Genomic DNA, 20,532 nt, shown 5'->3' on the forward strand with positions numbered 1-20,532 from the left:
AAGAGTTTCGAAGTCAAAGTAAGTTAGCAGAAGGTGAATTTGGGCCTAAAGTCGAACATTAACTTTACCTGCAAGGGATCTGGAGGCACTGCACATACAATTACCCATGATGAAACAATAATTTGTAACACTGTTAGCTTTATTCTATTTGCGATCCACTTCACTTTATAAGGCGTATTGGTCACCTGATATTTTCAGTACGTCAACGTAAGATCGACTTTTAATCAGTATCTTTCATCGATTGGACACGATATGCTTTCTTGCCAAGTAGACTATCCCGAATCCATTCAGTCAGTACATGAGTTATGGGAATTGACAACCTTTCTAAAATTTGCATTAGTACTTTAAATGGTTCGACCCCTGGGTTCGACCCAACACTTGGCTTTAGGCAATTAAGATATAATATGTTGAAAAGGTTATCACTCCACGGACCTTTCAATCGTTGATTTAACATTTGAATTGAATTGAATTGAATTGAATTTATTTTCATACTTCACAAGATAGCAAAATAACAACATAAAACAAGAATTACAAAAGATAATGGCAGTAAATAAAGTGTAATTTGAAGGAACCTGCATAAAAGCAGAGCTTGTAATGTCTGCAGGTTCCTTAAATTAATTATGAAAAACGGTAATCAAGGAGATCGGACACTAAAAAAAAATCAGACTACAAAGGAAAAGCCAAAGATTAGCGTAAAATCGCGGGGTAAAGAATGAGAGGGAAAGTGGACAAATGTGAAATAGAGGGGAGGGGGGGGGGGGGTGAGCGAAGAATGAAAAGATTCAAAACTATTTCATTTTTAGAGAAAGTCCAAACTATATAGCATGAAACATTTTTTTTTCAATTATAAATCCGTTTGATGGATCCTAATACATTGGCAAGACACGAGTCAATGTTTGCGCGAACTACTTAAATTGATGCTCGAACATAGAATATCCTTAAATTGGTTTTACTTGCTTTTAGTGCAACTCTGTGACTGTAACTGTTAGTGAGGTTGTTTGTCGTTGTATGGCAGAGCACCCAGATGTTCATTTCGTCGTGGCTGGTTCTGCAGACCTCAGTGCGCCTAAGTTTCGCACATCGAGACGTTATTTTGCCCTGAATGCACGCGCTGACGTGCGCTATTTTTTTTTCTTCATTACAATGGTTACAGACATTGAATGTTTTTTCTTGGTGGTACACCATAAACTGTCCATTCGTTTGTTCCAATATTAGTCCAGGATAGGCCCCATAGAAACTTGACCAAACCTTGTTCTTTTATATATACAATATTTTTTGATGGTTTCTTGTCAATTCGAGGGTGCTGATTCCGAATCTGGATGATGCCACTCGTGTAACCTTGAGCATTTTCCGCAAATTGGCAAAATCCAATATGGCCGCCAAAATATGCAAATTACCCATGAAAATCCTAAAATTGTCCGCACATTGGCTATAACATGCATGAAATCGTGTGGCAGGGGTGAAATACTCTCTGAAAAAATTTTTTTTTGACAAAATATTAATTTTCCTGATATTCAAAATGGCCGCCATAGGCCATTGTATACTCTATTATGTACAATATGAATAGGGAAAACTAATTTTCACAAAAATTAGCACTAAACCGCAAAAAATCGCGATGTATGAACGAAGTTATATATGCAAATCATCATTACTAACGAGATATATCACTTATTATCTCATATATGGGGATATTGCTGTATTTTGATGTCTAAAATAGCCGACACTGGCCCAAAGAGATGTAAAATGGCAATGGCTGGGGCCAAAAAAATGACAAGAGTGAGGACTAAAATGCATATTATTAAGATATACAAGTGGAATGCTGACTAAAAGCATCATTGCCATCATTGCCTTTAATATGCCATTTATGTGATAAATGCTGTATTTTGACATTCAAAATGACCGCCACCCATATAGGCCCTATATTTATCATGTACAATGCGAATGGACGAACTAATTTTCACAAGAGTGAGAATCATAAATGCATATAACTGTGATATACGATTAAAAATATTGTAAAAAAAAATTATTTCTAACTAAATACATCACATATTGGTCGTGGAGGTAATGAATGCTGTACTTTGAAATCCAAAATGGCTGCCATAGGTCCTAAAAGTATTGTGTACATTGTAACATGGGACAAATTTTGACATAATTTGGCTTTTCTTGACTCTAAATATTATATATAATTGTGAATTGTGAAAGGGTGAAATATTGTCTAAAACCATGTTTTCTACCGAGATATATTATATCATGTGTAATTAAGTTGATAAACGCTGCATTTTTAAATTGAAAATAGCCACCATAGGCCCTTATCGTAGAATATACAATTTGAGTGGAGATAAACAATGTTCACAAAATGGGCATATGGCAGCCATTTGAATGCTGAAATACAGTTTTTATCACCTTAATTACTTAAGATATGATATGTTCTGTTATAAATCATGTTTTCAGACAACATTCCACTCATACATTACCATATGGCCAAGCAAAGCCAAATTCTGTTGATATAATTTGTTCCCATTCACATTGTGCATAATACCATAAGGGCCTGTAGCGGCCATTTTGACTCTCCAATAACAGTATTTATCACCTAACTGGCAGAATAAATGATATATCTTTATAGAAATTTTGCTTTCAGACAATATTTTACTCATAGATCACCATTTATGGTGCTCACTCCTGTGAATATTGGTTTCCCACTTTGCATTATACATAATACTGTTAATGTCTATGGCGGCCATTTTGAAAGTCAAAGTACAGTATTTAACACAAACTTGAAACCTGAATGATGTATTTCGTTAGAAAATATGTTTTAGACAGTATCCCATTAATTTATCACATTTATATGCATTTCAGTGCTCTCTCTTTTGATTTCTTTGCTACTCTTTCTCATTGTGCATAATACTTTTAGGGCCTTTGGCAGCCATTTTGAATATCAAAATAAAACATTCATCACATACATGGCATATTAATAATATATTTCGTTAACAATTATGTTTTAGTCAGTATTCCACTCTTTCAATCTTAATAATATGCATTTTATTGATCACTCTTGTGATTTTTTGGCCCCATTGCCATTGTATGCAATACTGTTTGGGCCAGTAGCGGCTATTTTAGATATCAAAAAACAGAAATGTTCCCAAATATGACATAATAAATAATATATCTCGTAAGTAATGATGATTTGCATATATTACTTCGTTTATACATCGCGATTTTTTGCACTTTAGTGCTAATTTTTGTGAAAATTAGTTTTCCCTATTCATATTGTACATAATAGAGTATACAAGGGCCTTTGGCGGCCATTTTGAATATCAGAAAAATAAATTTTTTGTCAAAAGTTTTTTTTTTCAGAGAGTATTTCACTCCTGCCACACAATTTTATGCATTTCATAGCCAATGTGTGGACAGTTTTAGGATTTTCATGGGTAATTTGCATATTTTGGCGGCCATATTGGATTTTGACAATTTGCGGAAAATGCTCAAGGTTACACGAGTGGCATCATTCAGATTCGGAATCAGCACCCTCGAATTGACAAGAAACCATCAAAAATATTGTATATATAAAAAACAAGGTTATGCCTCTTCTATCCTGGACTATATTGGTAATTCTGTGTTCAGTACATAGAATATTTCTGGTACTCAGATCTTCGCTATTCGATATTTTATCTATACCATGAAAATGTCATTACCTTTTTTATATTTAAAAACTGAAGTAGATCTTAATGCTTAAACAGTTTAAATTCACTGGACAACTATATTTATGATTTTGTTTAGATAGGGGAATTGTGTACATGTATGTTATTTGGTTGTTACAAGTAGTAGTTTACTGCAGTGCAATACATTTTGATACATAAATATATATCATTAGAAAGTTTTCATTATAAACAATTTGGCGCTTTATTGACATGATTATTATTTTGATTGTTATTCTTATTATGACAATTATTATATTAGACCCATTGTTACTTTCGAAAACATTTACCCTTTATATTATATCAAAGATATTCAAAGACGGGGTAAACGATATGTAACATAATATTTGATTTGATTTGATTTGATTTATTTCCACATTCCAATAAAATCACATACAAGTGAAATCAATTTCTTTCTTAGCATAACATAATAAGTAAATGATATAATTAATAACATATATATATATATACAATGATAATCTAATTAAAATATATTTATACCTGATAAATTTCTTTTTTTTTCATTGTTACAAAAAAAATCATATATAAATACATATATCAACATAGTACATTTTGAAATGTGGGAGACCTTCATCTTAAGCTTAGAGCTTGAAATTGATGAAGGCCTCAAAAGGAAAGGGGAAGGAAAATCAGACAAACAGTGCGATAAAAGACACTTATCCTTTACTGCACAAAATAATAGGAATATTACCAAAAAAGTAGATGGGGAAAGAAAAATTAAAATGAGGAAGTTATAATCATGTTGATAAAAGAGAAAGTGCTAGTGTGCGAGAGTGCTAGTGCGAGGGGGCGGGGGTTGTAATATCGGTTGGTACGTAACACACAGAGATTTTAGGTATCATATTTAACAGTGTATTCCTCTTCAAAACAGCCTTAAGCGAATAAAGTGTAGAGCATAACTTAGTGTCAGGTGATAAATTATTCCATAAATCTGCACCGTAATGTCTAATTGATTTGTGTGCTATCATTAGTTTTGGATTTGTGAGATGAAATTTGTCAGAGTTTCGTGTTAGATAAGAGTGGATGGTGTTGTTGATTGTGAACATATTTTGAAAGGATGGGGGAAGTATTCCCTTTTTGTATTTGAACATGAAGATAGCAGCTTGATATGTATTTATATCTGAAATTATTAAAGTTCATAATTTGAAAAATAAAGGACTGGATCTAGCGAGATATTGTGATCCTGTAGAAATTCGAACTTCTCTTTTTTGTAACAAGAATATCGAATTAAGTTTTGTATTACCACAGTTACCCCAAACTATGTTGCAATATGATATGTGAGGGAGAACCAAGACATTATAAAGAAGAAAAAGAGTTTTAGGGGGTAATAAGTATTTTCATTTGGAAATTATCCCAACACTTCTGGATACGGAAGTGGTGATATGACGTAAATGATAATTCCACGACAGATTTTCATCAATAGTTACTCCTAAAAACTTTGAATGTTGTTTTTGTTGTAAGGTTACGCTGTCAATGTTTATCATTATTTCTTCGTTAACTGCATGGTTATTATAATGTTTAAAGTGCATAAAATGTGTTTTGTTTATGTTTAAAGACGATTTGTTGCATTTGAACCAAGTAGACACTTTACATAATTCATCATTTAAAGTAGATACTACATTTTCAAGTTTTGGGTGGGAATAAGAAAATATTGGTATCATCTGCAAATAGGATATAAGGGGGAAGTTTTCGATATATCATTGACGTATAGCAGGAAAAGGAGCGGTCCCAAAATTGACCCCTGCGGCACACCACATTCTACAGTTTTAAAGGTTGAATATATTCCATTAAATGTAACATATTGTTGTCTATTTGATAAATAAACTTCTATCCATCGATATGCGTTGCCCCGTATTCCGTATAAATGTAGTTAATGAAGTAATATTCTGTGATTAAGTGTATCGAAAGCTTTGCTTAAGTCCAAAAATATTCCAATAACATGCTCCTTGTTAGCAATCGCTTTTGTGATTTTGTCATAAATGTTTACTAGAGCTAAGTCTGTCGAGTGATTTTTTTCTAAAACCGTATTAATTTGGATTTGATAAATTATGCAAGTTTAAAAATTTGTAAAATCTTGTGTATGTTATTTTTCTAAGATTTTTGATATGCTACAGAGGATAGAAATTGGGCGGTAATTACTTATTCATGAGGATCATCTTTTTTGTAGATAGGGGTAACTTTGGCAATTTTGAGTAAATTCGGACAAATCCCAGATGAAATAGATTGATTAAAAATATAAGTTATTGGATCTACAATAGCATGAATAATTTCTTTAAGCATGGATGAACTTATCCTATCTTGACCTTGTGACCTACTAGAGTTCAACGATTTTGTGATATTAATTATTTCAGTAGGGTTGATGGGATTGAGAAAAAGAGAGTATTCGAATGGCGTTGAAACGAAATCAGTAAAATGGGCGTAGTTGCAATTACCTATTTGATTTGCTAGTTGGGGGTTGATGTTACTAAAAAAAAAGAGTTAAAGGATGAAGCATATTTGGATTGATCTGGGATTTCATTACCATGTAAAGTTAATTCATCTTCAGGTAATGGAGTATTTTTTTCCCAATAATATCATTAATAATCCGCCACGTGGCCTTAGAATTAGAACTAACTTTTGATAATTTGTCTGAATAATGCATCTTTCGAGATATTCGTATCAGGTTTGTAAGTTTGTTACGATATTTCTTATATTTTTGTGTATTTGTAGTTGTAGGTTTCTTTAAATGTAGTTGTAAAGACGGTTTCTAGTATGAATTGATTTTAGAATCCCTTTAGTGATCCACGGATTTTGAGCCTCTTTGAATTTTTTGCGGTTTCTTAAAGTGGGAAATTTTTATCGTAAAAATTTCTCATAAGCAGTATGCACGTTATTTTCACTCTAAACATCATCCCAATTTTCTTCAATAAGGTCCTGTTTAAATGATTCAATTTTTCTAGGAGTTTCTAATCTATTGCTGGGAGATTTTAATTTATTTTTAGATGCGTTTGTTTCAGAAATGGTGAATATTGGTAAATGATCTGATACTTCAGAGTCACCAATAATGGTTTCATTATGAATATTAGAAAAAATGTTATCTATCAAAGTTGCAGAGGTTGAAGTGAATCTTGTAGGTTTGTTTATATATGAAGAGAAAGCATAAGAATTTATCAAATTAAGAAATCTTTCAGTATTAGAATGATTAAAATTTAAAAAAATTAGTACTAAAATCACACATGGAATAGATGTGTTTATTTTCTGTAGAGAGTTTAGCTATATATACATTGCTCAAAATTTTGACAAAATAAATCGAATTCAACATTAGGTGGTTTGTATACAAGGCCAATAATGATGTTTTTACTATTTGGGATATCAATCTCAATTAACAATGTTTCAGTTAGAAGAAATCTTATTTCATTTCGAATTCGGAATTTCAAATTGTCGGAAATATAAAAAGCCACACTTCCCCCTCTCCGTTCTACACGGTCAGCTCTAATCAAAAAATATTTTGGTAAATTGAATAATGGAGGAGTTTCATTAAGCCAGGTTTCGCTTACACCAATAACTGAAAATTGAAATTTATTGAGGGCACAAAGGAGGTGTTCAAGGTTGTCAAAATTTTTGTTGAGGTTTTTAGAGTTAATATGCAAAAGGCTAAAGCTGTTTGAGTTTCAAAACGAATCATTAAATTCTGCCACTGTATAATATTTACTGTCATTGTTTAGTTGATCTATCATGTCTGTGTTGTTGTCCATGTTAGAGGCTGTGAGTTGGGAGTGTGTGCATGTGCGTGTGTGAGCAGTCAAGTGGATGCAGAGGAGACGAAGGTATCAGGATCGTCAAAAGAGATGACAATACATGTACCAAAGGCTCTGTTAGTCAATGCACCGCCGTAGGAATAAAGCACTGAATACCTCCAGCGAAAAATAAAATAGTAAACTAAAGAAAACAAAAGAGAATAAAAGAGTTATGTCATTAAAGGAGATTTTCAAAAATTTCTAAGACAGGAAATTTTGGAAGAAAAGCAAGAAGAAAAGGAGCGTCTGTAAAGAAAATAAACAATTTGCATGAGTTAGTGAGGACTTTCACTAGTGTTATAATATAACAATGCTCGATTGTGGAAGACAAGGGACAATAATTGCTTTTAGAACATTAACAGGGGCCCGTTGCAGAAAGAGTTGCGTTTAAACGCAAGTCAAAAAATCAATCGCAAGTCTCAAATGCGCGCTGTTGATTGGCTTAAAAACAAGTTGCGCATGATTTTTAGAGTTGCGATTGATTGTAACTCTTTCTGCAACGGGCCCCAGGTCTCTTAAGAAGTCTTGAAGAATGAAAATCGTCCAGAATATGTATCTATGGCTACGAAGGTAGATTAACAATAGTAAAAACACGCGTTTCCTCATGTGTAACTTGCATTTAGTGTGGGTAAACTGCCAATTCGTCTATTGCCAACTCGTCCGTTCATCGCACGGTCTGCCTTCATTTAGTTTAATGCCATTCCGTCCATTGATATTTCGTCTAACAATCATTTGGTTCAATTATCACTTCGTCATATCACCAGTTCGTCTATTACCATTTTGTATCATAATTATATTCAGTTGGTCAAATACTAATTTTCTTTCCATCCATTTCGCCCAATTAACACTTAGTCCATCAATTAGACCAAATGAAATATGGACTAAATGGTTATTGGACCAACTGGTTATTAGAAGAAATGGTCAGTGGAAGAAACGGAAATCAGACCATGTAGATAAACCAAATGATCGTAGACGAGTTGGTGAACTGTGGAAACTGTGGTGTTAAAACTGAAACCAGTTAGCCTACACCATGAGGTGTTAAAATTACATCCTAGAGATTGAACATAACACCGAAAGCGTAAATGTAACAACTAATGTGTTGTAATGATGCCTATATAGGTGTTAAATTAACACTGTCAATTTAACACCAGAGTAAAATAACTGATGTGTTCCTACCTGTACACCGTTTAACTCCACAGTTTTTGCTGAGTAATTGGACAATTGGTATTAGACCAATTGAAAACTTAACCGTATAAAATACATTAGTATGAGTATGATTAAAATGAATGCAACATTAATATTATGAAGCCCGAATTCACAAAGGTGATTTTTGCAAAAACCGTGGTTCATTTGAGACCACTGTTGAAACCGTGGGTTTTAGAAACCATCGTTTGTGAATCGCAGGTTTTAGAAACCATGTTTTTTTTTTAAACGTGGTTTCTAAAACTCATGGTTTTGAAAAACCGTGGTTTTTAATGAAACCACGTTTGTGAATTCGGGCCTTAGAGTTTGTCCTGATGAAAGTTTTTTGGTTTTTTAAAGTCAACGGGTGACCGCCCATATATATATTTTTTTAAATCAATCGAACGAGGGCGCGTCGTGGTCTTCAGGGGCCGCGGAACGGCTTTCAAGGGGGGGGGGGGCTGACGTCGCCAAAAAACCCAGCACAATCATAATTATGGTCATTTTTATGTTTAGAATGGTTGTACACGGTTTTGGAAAAAAGTGGGGCGGGGGCTCAACCCCCTCCCCCCCCCCGCTTCCGCGGCCCCTGGTCTTGTGGTTCTGACTCTCACCTTTCAAACAGACGGTCGTGGGTTCGAATCCTAGCCATGGCGTGTTTTCTTCCATCAAGAAATGTATCCACACTGTGCTGCACTTAACCCAGTTGAGGCGAATGGGTACCCGGCAGGATTTATTCCCTTGCATGCACTGAGCGCCTGTGATGTTACCTCAAGCTAAAGCTGGGGTAATAATTGCAGCGCTTTGTGTATCCTCGGGCAAGAAGCACTGTAACCCAGCAATTATTGTTACCATTTTTTTTTACATTTAAAAAATGAGTGTTAATATTTTGTTTCTATAACAAGATTTTGTTTTCTTTGTAAAAAGTGTACAAGTTTTCGTAATGCTGAAAAATGAAAAGGCATAACCATATATATTGCGATTGCCTGTTCCCTCCCTCCCTCGGCATTCCATAAAAAGGGGATGTTCGTATTCTACTCTTGAGTTTTATTCTGAAATAAAAACACCCAAAAACTTGATAGTACATGTTCTTGGCTAATGTGTAATTTTTGTAAAGTCGATGCTTGATTTTGTGAAAATTATTACATGTACGGTATTAAATCATGTAATGGATGTATATGAAAACAATGTTATAATAAGATGACTTGGTTAATTCTTCCAGATTCTTCCGATGCACGAGGTTTTAGAACTTGGGTGGCGAATCTATAATCCTGACCATTAACGGTATTCAACAAAGCGAACCACCAACTTGACCAAATCCTCTTAAAAGATATGTTATGGGTATAGAAGGGAGGAAGCCATAGACCAATAATCAATATTAGGAAAAACTTGTCAACATGGCGAGGAACTGGACTGGATTATAAAATTCAGTATACAGTGTGTCCCAGAAAAAACGAAACCGAGATTTAGCGATCATTTATCATAACTTAATCATAAATAAAATAGACAAATGACCTACCAATTTAAAGCTTAGAATCCCCTCTTTCATCTGATATTACTTAGATTATTTCTTATTCACGCATGAGTGAGCAAAAACAATTTGAAGAAAGGATACCAAAAACTCATTTGGCGGGGGGTATCTGGGTTTCAAAAAGAAAACCACATTTCTGAAAAGTTCAATATCTGCTCTTTAATTTGGTACCTAAATTACAGAAAATGGTCAAGAAATAACAAAGTTCTGGTCATTTGAAATAAGGCTTTAATTTCAATAATTTCATAAAATGAAGAGGTTCTCCAGGCTGGCTTTCTAACTCACTCGACACTCCGTTTTGTTGACGATCAGCCATGCATTAAATCTTTTGTTCACCATGCGAAAGCTTATGTGGGGAAACCGGTGAAAACACGTTTATCTCATGAAATTATGGAAATACAAGCCTTATTTCAAATGACCAGAACTTTTTTATTTCTTGACCAAATTCAGTAATTGAGGTACCAAATTAAAGAGCAGATATTGAACTTTTCAGAAATGAGGTTTTCCTTTTGAAACCCAGATACCCCCCGCAAAATGAGTTTTTGGTATCCTTTCTTCAAATTGTTTTTGCTCACTCATGCGTGAATAAGAAATAACCTAAGTAATATTAGATGAAAGAAGAGATTCTAAGCTTTAAATTGGTAGGTCATTTGTATATTCTATTTATGATTAAGTTATGATAAATGATCGCGAAATCTCGGTTTCGTTTATTCTGGGACGCACTGTATCATACCAGACTGGAAGGAAAGCTAATTTACATCCTAACTGGAAGAAGATTATTCATTTCTTATTTATTATAATAAAATATCATCATACTTGATAACATGCTAAGATTGGCGGTCCTGTTAACACAAACAGTAACAACATTATATGCATTATTGAAAGAGTAACTTAGGTTCTACAAATATAATTCATTTAAATACATTAAATCAGAAAAATCGGTGATACGAAAATCGTTCAACATCATAATTTACGAGGAATCGTTGAAATAGACGAGTTGTCACAGACAACATGATTAGAGTAAACTATAAATATACAGTGTATGATATCATAAAAATTGGACTATATACAAATGGTGCCATCTACTAGTAATCCATGTATTTCCATGAACTGAGTTATATATTTTACACCTTATGTTTCATTCCTTCAGCTGATTTTACACTGTTTTTTCATATATAGTATCCATGCATATGCATACAGAAGAAAATTTAAATATGAAGTATCATTCCGCCGTGATTTTTCGATATTTAATCTGGTCTGGTGAGTCGAATGTTACTTGGATAAATAAAAAAACATAATCAGATACTAGTAGGCCTATATATATATATATATATATATATATATATATATATATACAGTATATATGTGCATATACCATGTAGAGAATATATTAAAAATATTACGCCGAAAACTAGTATTTCATCTGAATCAGTAGCTTGGAAACATGCTCTTTTACAACTTTATGAACCCTTGATCTCTGACAGAGAATATTTAAAAATGTATACTTCTTGAGTAGCATGGCTTAGTTTCTTTGTTAAGCACATCGCCTTTGGACTACTTTTAAACACCAATACTATAATCAATAAAATTGTTGCACAAAACACCTGTTCACAGTCCGTTATTGATTATGTCGATGCTACTACCCCTTGGTTCTGTTAAATGTCACAACGTCAGTGTTGTCAATAGTTTATTTCGCATCGAAAGATACTGGCTTCTTAATTCGATACACTTTCTTGTTCGCACTCTTCGTTATATAGGCCAATTTATACTTTTAGTTTTAAGTCATCATCATGATCCTGAACCACATTTAGCGTGTTGTTAATCCCAGAGCGAAGAATGTTAATTTAAGTCCTTGCCATCAAAATGTTGACGAAGATTTCTCGAGGAGCAAAATCTATATGTTTGTCTTGTCGGTGTCGCAATACTGCCTCATGGAGAGAGAAAGATTCTGGAGAGTCAGGCAGGGCCAGACTCGTAGACCTCAAATGTGTTTCGCATTTTAAGCCCAACAAGGATTGCATCTCTGCTGTGATCTATCTACTCATCGGAGCAAGCGTTGTATCAACCCTTGCTCTCTGGCAGCTTATGGTATTCAACAGCTCAACAGGTAGGATTATACTTTTACGCAGTTTAAACGCTGTTTAAAGTATTCATTCAACAATGTTCAACGCCGTTTACTACATGAACTTTATAGTAGTTTAATATTTTAAAGTACAAAGTGTATATCCCTTTGCCCGCTGATGTTGCAATCTTTAGATATAATAATAACTAAAGAACAGTTGCTTGAGCTGTTAAACAGCTACTGTTAAGTTGTATAACGTTTGAAACAGCGTTTTTAATGTATTTGTAAAGCGCAAAGCAGTTTTGATTGATTATGCGCTATATAAGCACCATATTATCATTATTATGTTTTTCAAGGGAGCCCTGTCGGATGTATACGTACATGTAAAGAAGACATATACAGGAATAAAACTATAATCGAAGATAAATAATGACAAAGATTTTTATAGAGAAAATCTGTCGCAGGATAGGAGTTAAAATTTAGAGGGAATTCCAACAAAAGTGGAAAGTTGTTGAAAAAAAAATATAGCGGATAAATAAAAGTTTTAACAAAACTGAAAAGAAAAAAAAAGTTTTTTTTAATTGGTAAAAAGTAGTAAGATCTTTATACATAATGGGGATTTTAGAAATAGGAGATGTCATTGTGGTGCAGGGTAGAATAACTCCTCTATTTCTTCAATACACAAACTGACTCTTGAAAATTTGATTTTCCCAAAACTTTTCATAAGAATAATATTTTCTTTTGATTGTAAATTATGTAGCAATATGCCTTTTGTATTTTTATCAATTCCCCAAATCATGGTGAAAGATGTGTAGTTTAAAATCCCCAAACTGTTAAGTAACCAATCTCATTTACAAACATTTACAACTTTCCTATTTCTTGTCCTATTTCTTTCAAGCTTTCTCCATCAGGTTTCTTTTATTTGTCTCCATCTACAAAATATATCTTTCCATGGTTGGATTCCCCTTTTAAAGTTTTTAAACTTTATTGTTTGAATGCATCCATCAATTATTGACAGGATCCCAAGCAAATTACCGGGCAGTAAGAAGTCTTGATACCGGAGGCCTTAGAGATCTCTTCGATTTATCCAATGTTAACGAAGACCTGAGGAACCTATTCGTGGTTGAGCCTGCTCAGGACCAGTCCAAGTTCAAGGCTCAGATGCTGGAACAAGACAAGATTGTTGAACAGTACGAAAGGGATGAAAAAGAAAGAAAAAAGGACATCGAAGTTCCGCAAGAAACAGGACACCATAGTTACCATGGTTACGGTATGTCATTGGTGATTTAGTCTTTTTCTTTCTTGGAGATACAATATGATAAAAGCCCTTCCGAATTTGTAGTATCATAGAATGAGCAAAGTATCCTAACTTATGTACCCTACCCTACCATAACTTTTGAAATATTCGTGGTATGACGTTATTATGCAAAACTGTTCAAAATGTTTTGAAATCAATTCCTGTAAAAATGAGTTTCACAAAAGTAAAAATAATTTTAAAAAGATAAGCCATTTTTATAAATTTCATTCTCTCTCATGTGTTCTTCGTCCTCCTCATCATCAGCTTTGTCACCATCTTCATCTTTATGATCATGAAAACAAGGCCATAAGAAATTGTGTTCCCTTTGATGGGGCGGGGTATAAGTACATTTTTTTCATGCGCGATGAAGCGAAGCGACCAAGCTGAATTCGATATTTTTTTTGTATCGGGCGATCTTGTGTAAAACAGGCTTTGAACATTTTTGGAGAGGAAGAGAATGAAATGTGAGTACCCCTGCTAAAACAACCATTATGATAATATTACAATAAAAACACGATAATTTTGAGTTTTGAGTACAGTAAGAATGGAAGAAAAGAGTATCCAACTAACTGACCAACTAAGGCAATATGATACTAATTCATGGCTGAACTTAAGGCATTCTCTTGAAATGAATGACCTGTATGATAATTCGAATTAAAAAAAAAAAAATTCAGAGAAAAAAGAAACTGTATTAATCAAAGTGAATGTTATTTGGAATGAATAGTAAGTAGATTATTTTCTTAAATGCACTTTTTATTTTGCGTTTGTTGTCGTTTATGCAGGTCCCTTTTCATGCACTTCGAAACCGATATGTCCGGAAATTGATATACCCGGTCTTGGTAAGTAAAACACCTGTAATAGTTAAAGAGGTAAACTGGGGTTTACCTCTTTAACCTCTTTGAAATGTTTCCATAACGTGGCATTATGCCTGCCTTATCAGAGCCCTTTCATACAAAGGGTTACGACTTGATCTGATCAGCCCCGATTAGTATGTGGAAATCCATCAATGTCATGTTTTTTTTTCTTTAGGAAATTAGAAAAATGTCATTTGAAAACAAAAAGAAGCATACTGAATTATCAAGAAAACAATGAATGTACAAATATACATAATATCCACATTGTGTTGCACTCAACCCAGGTGAGGTGAATGGGTACCTGGCAGGAATAATCCTTGAAATGCGTGTGCGCTGTAATCTTAGTATTACGGCCGCCAAGCTACAGCTGGGGTAATAATATCCAAATCCTTTGGAAGCGCATAGATACATTATTCATAATGTGATACGCGCTATACAAGAACTGTTTATTAGTATTATATCTAGAAAATACTTTGAACAAACATACATTTTAGATGTCGCACAGCAAAAACTGTGGTGTTAACCGGTGTACATAGAGGACCACACCAGTTATTTTGCACCAGTGTTAAATTGGTGATGTTAGTTTTACACCTATAGGCGTATTGACAACACCTTTGGTTGTTACATTTACACTCTTTTGTGTTACGTTCAATCTTTAGGGTGTAATTTTAACACCTCAGGGTGTGGTCCTCTATTATTAACACCAATTGGTGTCAGTTTTAACACCACAGTTTTTACAGTGTGACGTTACTGGCTTCCGATATAGTTGTGATTGATTGGATCATCGTCGGGCTGGATTGGTTATACATGTAGGCCCCTTATGTTTCAGGATTGATACCTCGTGTTGAGCTGAGATACATAATCATAAACAATAATTAAAATTAAGAATGAAGGCCTTAAAATATCTGATATAAACATTATATTTAGGCATTTCTTGAATATTTATATTGAATATAAGAAAGAAAAGAATAAGAGTGACATCAAAGAATGTTTGTAGAATATGCTTAGAGAATAATGATGAAGACTAATCGATGGCGTTATATTACAAAGAAAAAGAACTGCGTTTTGTACATGTATTGGCAAAGTGGTTATACACACGCCAGTTTGGGGCGAATATCATGCTAGGAACGAAATAATTTTCTTGATTGTGATTTGTGATTAAAACTTTACAAGAGAACATAGTGGAATCACCAATCAGTTGTTTTATTTAGTATGATGTCGGATGTGTTTTATGTATTATTTTCACATGATGCAGTTGGTAAAAGAAAGCTTGATCTGAAGGATATAACCATGAAGAATGCAGAGGACCTTATTTTTGGACCATTGGCGGAGAGGGTTCGGGATGGGGTGAAACGAGCCAATGACACTCTCCGTAAGAAGCTCGTCGATCCCAAGACTGGAAACATCAGTCACGTTGATTGGCTGTTCGATCAAGTGATTGAACCGGAAGCACTAAATGTTAGCAAATACTGGTATCTTCCGGGAGGACATTGGAAACCAGTGGATTGTTTACCAAGATGGAAGGTAAATGCTCGTTCATCTTCATACCTGTTTGAAATCAGAATGAGATCTCCTGAAATTGATTTCTTAATTGATATATTGTTTTTTGCTTGCGCTTGTATGGGATGTGGCAATGAATGCCCAGTTGTTTTTAAGGGCAGTATTAATGATCATTCAACCATTCCCTTAATTCTGCACCCCCCCCCCCCTTTCCTCCATATATCTTTTTGTGATTTCCATCTTCGTTTCGAATTTTCAGAACATCTCGGTGCACATCATGTTCAATATTCATTTTATTTTTCGGCAAAGCTAATCCAATTGCGATGATATAAAAACAAATATTGCGAAATCTTCTTTGTCACATCGAGACCATTAAGAACGCAATGGATATAATTTATTTTTTAACTAAGCAACTTGCCATTTCCTGATATCGTATCATTTTTAAACTTCCGAAGTGGATAAATGTCATGAACACCTTGACTAATCTGTTTCATCACGAATAGTGGTATTCAGCGATGAAATCAAATTTCCATCGTCGTCTTTAATAATTTGATTAATGAAAAAGCCTCTATCGCGCCTTGCTATGGTTGGCCGCTAACCCCATTGCTTGTTCAGTTGTTTGAAAGACCCCCACCCCTGTAAACATCTTTCAATATCATTTTCTCTTGGCCTGTTTAGGTTGCCGTTTTAATACCATTCAGAGATCGATTCCATCATCTTCCAATTATTCTCCGTTACCTGGTACCAATGCTTCAAAGACAACTCCTCGAATTCAGCTTCTTTATCATTGAGCAGGTTGGTATATTTTTCATTTTTGTTATCTCATCTTCAGCAACTGCAAAACAACATAACGGGAAAACGTCGGAATGGAATAAAAACATTGTGATATTGGTTGATCGTTCCTCCAAATAAATGGAAAATATGAACTGACTTATTTAGTTATTTGTTTTTTGTAATCATCGTTGACGTAGTTGTTTGGTTAGAACATTCATTCTTAATTCTTTTCTCAACGATTTGGGATCTTTTAACACATTAAAGGGGTATGCTGAAAAATAACATATGTTGAATAAATTCATGTTAAATAACCAAATTAAACGTTATTAAATCTTTACGATTTCACATTATTTCGGCAAAGAAGTTGTATTCATTGAAGGATGATCATAATGTCATTTCCTCATTTCTATAATTTAACATGTCATGTATTAAACTAAAGTTATTTAATTTTCTTAAACATACAAATACAAAATACCTACCATAACGGAAAGCAAAAACAATGACGTTTTGAAGTCGAAATAAATCTAAATGTTACATTATTTTATTACCACGATCGCTCTATCATTAATTCTTTCTTTTTTAAAAAAAAATTCTGTGAAGATTCTGATTCTTCTTGTTAAGTTATTCGACTATATCTATTTGATTATCAACAGGGAATCGACAATGACGATTCTTCGGCTTAAAAGTGAATATTAATGTCTCGAAATTTCCATCCACATTTAGTGGAGGACTGTAGGTGCCGTGGCCGACTCGAAGGCGCATGACTATACATTAAAAGTCCGGGGTTCGATCCCTATAGCCAAGTTTTCTTTAGCAATTAGGCATATCGATAGTGCTCTATTTATGGAAATGCTATTATTGGTAACTTGATATGCACCAAATTCAAGTGAAGAACAATATTATTCATAAGATACTTGATTTTTCTCCCACTTACTTTTTTTCTCGCCAAGGCTAATCAAGACCTCTTCAACCGCGCGATGCTCATGAATATTGGATACCTCGAATCTCTCAACTTTACCGACTACGATTGTTTCGTCATTCATGACGTCGACCACGTACCTTTGGACGATCGTAATTATTACGGCTGTTCCGGTATGCCTAGGCATTTTGTCTCCGGGGCTGACAGATGGAACTACAAGTAATACTATTTCCACAGTTTTATATGTTTTTTGTAATGAATTCCCATCATGATTCACAAAATTAGCATTACTATTATTATTGTCATTATTATTATAGTTATAATCATTATTATTAACATTCTTATTACATTGCAAAAAAACGGTGTTGCTTTAACACCAGCCCGGTATCTCTATCGGAAAAGTCCGGAGAAGCGTTGAAGCAACACCGGTTAAGATTCGAACCGATATAGGTTTAACACTAATTGGTGTTGCTTTATTGCCAAATTGTTGTTCGCCTAGCGCTAAACCGGTGTTGAATCAACACCGGTGTTTTTGCAGTGTATCATTATTACTGTTTTTATCATAATTAATATCATTTATTATTATTATTATTACCATTATCACTATCTGACTATTATAATAATCATACCATTCTTTCATATCATTTGTTTTAGATTACCATATGATAACTTCTTCGGAGCTGTTACGGGTCTAACAAAAGGCAACATTCGAAGCATCAATGGTTTCCCCAATGTCTACTGGGGATGGGGAGGTGAGGACGATGAAATATGGAAGCGGGTTAAAGACGTTGGACTCGAAATCACTCGCCATAAAGGACCTATCGCCCATTATGACGTCATCAGGCATCATCACAAAAGCGCACCACTGGCAAAAGACAGGTAGGTATTATTTTGATGCTAAGTGCCTGAAAACATGTTAAATATTTGGAGATCAGCCAGTTATACGGCGCCTGCATTGACTACTCCAATTGCGGGAGTGGAATATGTAATACGTTAAAGGTAATAATTACCCTCCCAAGAATAAATGTTACGCGCAATTATTTTCACAGGGTAAATGGTGACCTACAGTTGACTTTGTTAACGTATTAGGTCTGTCGAATCTGAAAACAAGTTGAGAGCTTAAAGAAAAATATTGGATCCTGTTCTTACAAATCAATTTGTGGGGCGTGGAGCGTTGTGGCCCAGTGGATTAGGCTCCAGACTTTGAAACAGAGGGTCGTGGGTTCGAATCCCAGCCATGGCGTAATTTCCATCGGCAAGAAAGATATCCACATTGTGCTGTACTCGACTAAGGTGAGGTGAATGGTAGGATTTATTCCTTGATCGCTGTAGCCCCTATTAATAGGGCGGCTCATCTACAGCCGGGGTAATAAGATAATGATACCAAATATCAAAGCGAAATTGAGTATATGCGCTATATCATAATTGGACATAAATTATTATTAGTAGCTTATTATCACATAAACGTTTTCAGTGCATTTCAAATAAGTTCCTCTGTTCTTAGCATAAAAAGCAATATCTATTTCTCGTCTTCTTTGTTACTGTAGATATAGTTTACTGAAAAATTTCAATAACCGGTACAAGATGGATGGGCTATCCGACATCATCTACCCGACACCTATTTACGACTTGCACACCCTGTACACTAACATCAGCGTGGATATCCGTCGGATCAAACCTCATTATCCGATGCCAGCGCCCAAGGCTGGGAACCAAGGCGATCTAGCTAAGAAGATTTCTGGACTTGCGATGAAAGCCAAGGTGGCCAGCAGGAAAGCAGGAGTCCGCAGGCATGTCGTGAAAGCTCCGGCAGAAGCCAAGAAGGAGTCGCAGCCGAATGCGGATACAGGCAAAGAGCAAAATGGCGGTGCGAACGACAAGCCTGAGAAAGACAAGACGGAAGGACATGAGAAGGATGATGGAGAAAAGAAAGAAAATAATGGAGGAGCGGAGATGAAGGAGGAGAAAGGGGATGAAACGGGGGTGGTTTAAGGAGAAGAGACGGGAGATGCTGTGGCAAAGGAGGTTGATGCAAACTAGCCAAAGTGGAAATGTTTTCATGGTCTAACATTTTCACATTGGTTTTACCAATGGCTTTACCATTATCACAGATAAAATGTCATTGATTGACGTTTTTTTGTTCACATAATAATAGACTTATATGCAAGATGTTACATGGCGCTTTGCAATGTTTTCAAAGCGCTGGGTTCCCTTGACTGTATTTTACATATTATTTTCTAATAGACCTATGGACATTTTTGCAGAGGTTGAAAATCTCTGAATGTCCCACACCCGGGGTCCCACATTTAAGGTGCGCGATATTTCCGACTTCGGCCCTTAATTAGACCAAATATACACCTCCATAATATTGTTACTGTCATGCTTTTTTACATGTATGTAGGGCAGGTAATGATCCCAATTACAATAGAACCATGATCCACATCTGATGGAAATAATACATTGCACCGGCTTACGGTCCAGAAGCTTTAATACATTTCTCAGACACAATATACACATCTCTGGGAGAAAATGAAGTGAAAATAAATGGGATAATGCAATTAAATTTGTCAAATAAATTTTTCATGATGGGGGGGGGGTGGCCATTTCAATACTGATCCTTCATTTACTTGAAATTTATAATGATATAGGGTATTTATATTGCGCACCTTGTTAGGTGCTCAAGGCGCTCCTATATTACCCGGCTAATCTAAGCGTTAATAGCGCACACAGCTTTTTAAGGAATTACTTCCTACCGGTACCCATTTACCTCACCTGGGTTGAGTGCAGCACATTGTGGATCAGTTTCTTGCTGAAGGGATCTACGCCATGGCTGGGATTCGAACCCACGACCCTCTGTTATGTGTACTTTTGAAAATTAAATGGGAGTTCACGTATAGAATTACTGAATGACTATGTCAGTT

General features: G+C 34.8%; 1 protein-coding gene across 1 annotated transcript; it reads left to right on the forward strand.

Moving 5' to 3' along the window:
• Nucleotides 1-11,846: 11,846 nt before the first annotated feature.
• LOC121425480 lies at nt 11,847-20,329 on the forward strand. The gene is made up of 8 exons (XM_041621549.1): nt 11,847-12,312; nt 13,286-13,537; nt 14,347-14,403; nt 15,674-15,942; nt 16,597-16,713; nt 17,643-17,830; nt 18,266-18,490; nt 19,159-20,329. The coding sequence occupies exons 1-8, from the start codon at nt 12,069-12,071 to the stop codon at nt 19,601-19,603; spliced, it is 1,797 nt and encodes a 598-aa protein (XP_041477483.1). The 5' UTR covers nt 11,847-12,068; the 3' UTR covers nt 19,604-20,329.
• The last annotated feature ends 203 nt before the right edge of the window (nt 20,330-20,532 follow it).

Source organism: Lytechinus variegatus, chromosome 12 (genome assembly GCF_018143015.1).
Source record: "Lytechinus variegatus isolate NC3 chromosome 12, Lvar_3.0, whole genome shotgun sequence".
NCBI lineage: Eukaryota > Metazoa > Echinodermata > Echinoidea > Temnopleuroida > Toxopneustidae > Lytechinus > Lytechinus variegatus.

What these genes read in the sequence shown, in the direction of transcription:
- LOC121425480 (XM_041621549.1), top strand. Translation starts at nt 12,069, where the DNA reads ATGTTGACGAAGATTTCTCGAGGAGCAAAATCTATATGTTTGTCTTGT. An exon ending in GCTTCTTTATCATTGAGCAG is followed by an intron (nt 16,714 to 17,642) that starts GTTGGTATATTT and finishes TTTCTCGCCAAG; the next exon opens with GCTAATCAAGACCTCTTCAA. An exon ending in GCTGACAGATGGAACTACAA is followed by an intron (nt 17,831 to 18,265) that starts GTAATACTATTT and finishes CATTTGTTTTAG; the next exon opens with ATTACCATATGATAACTTCT.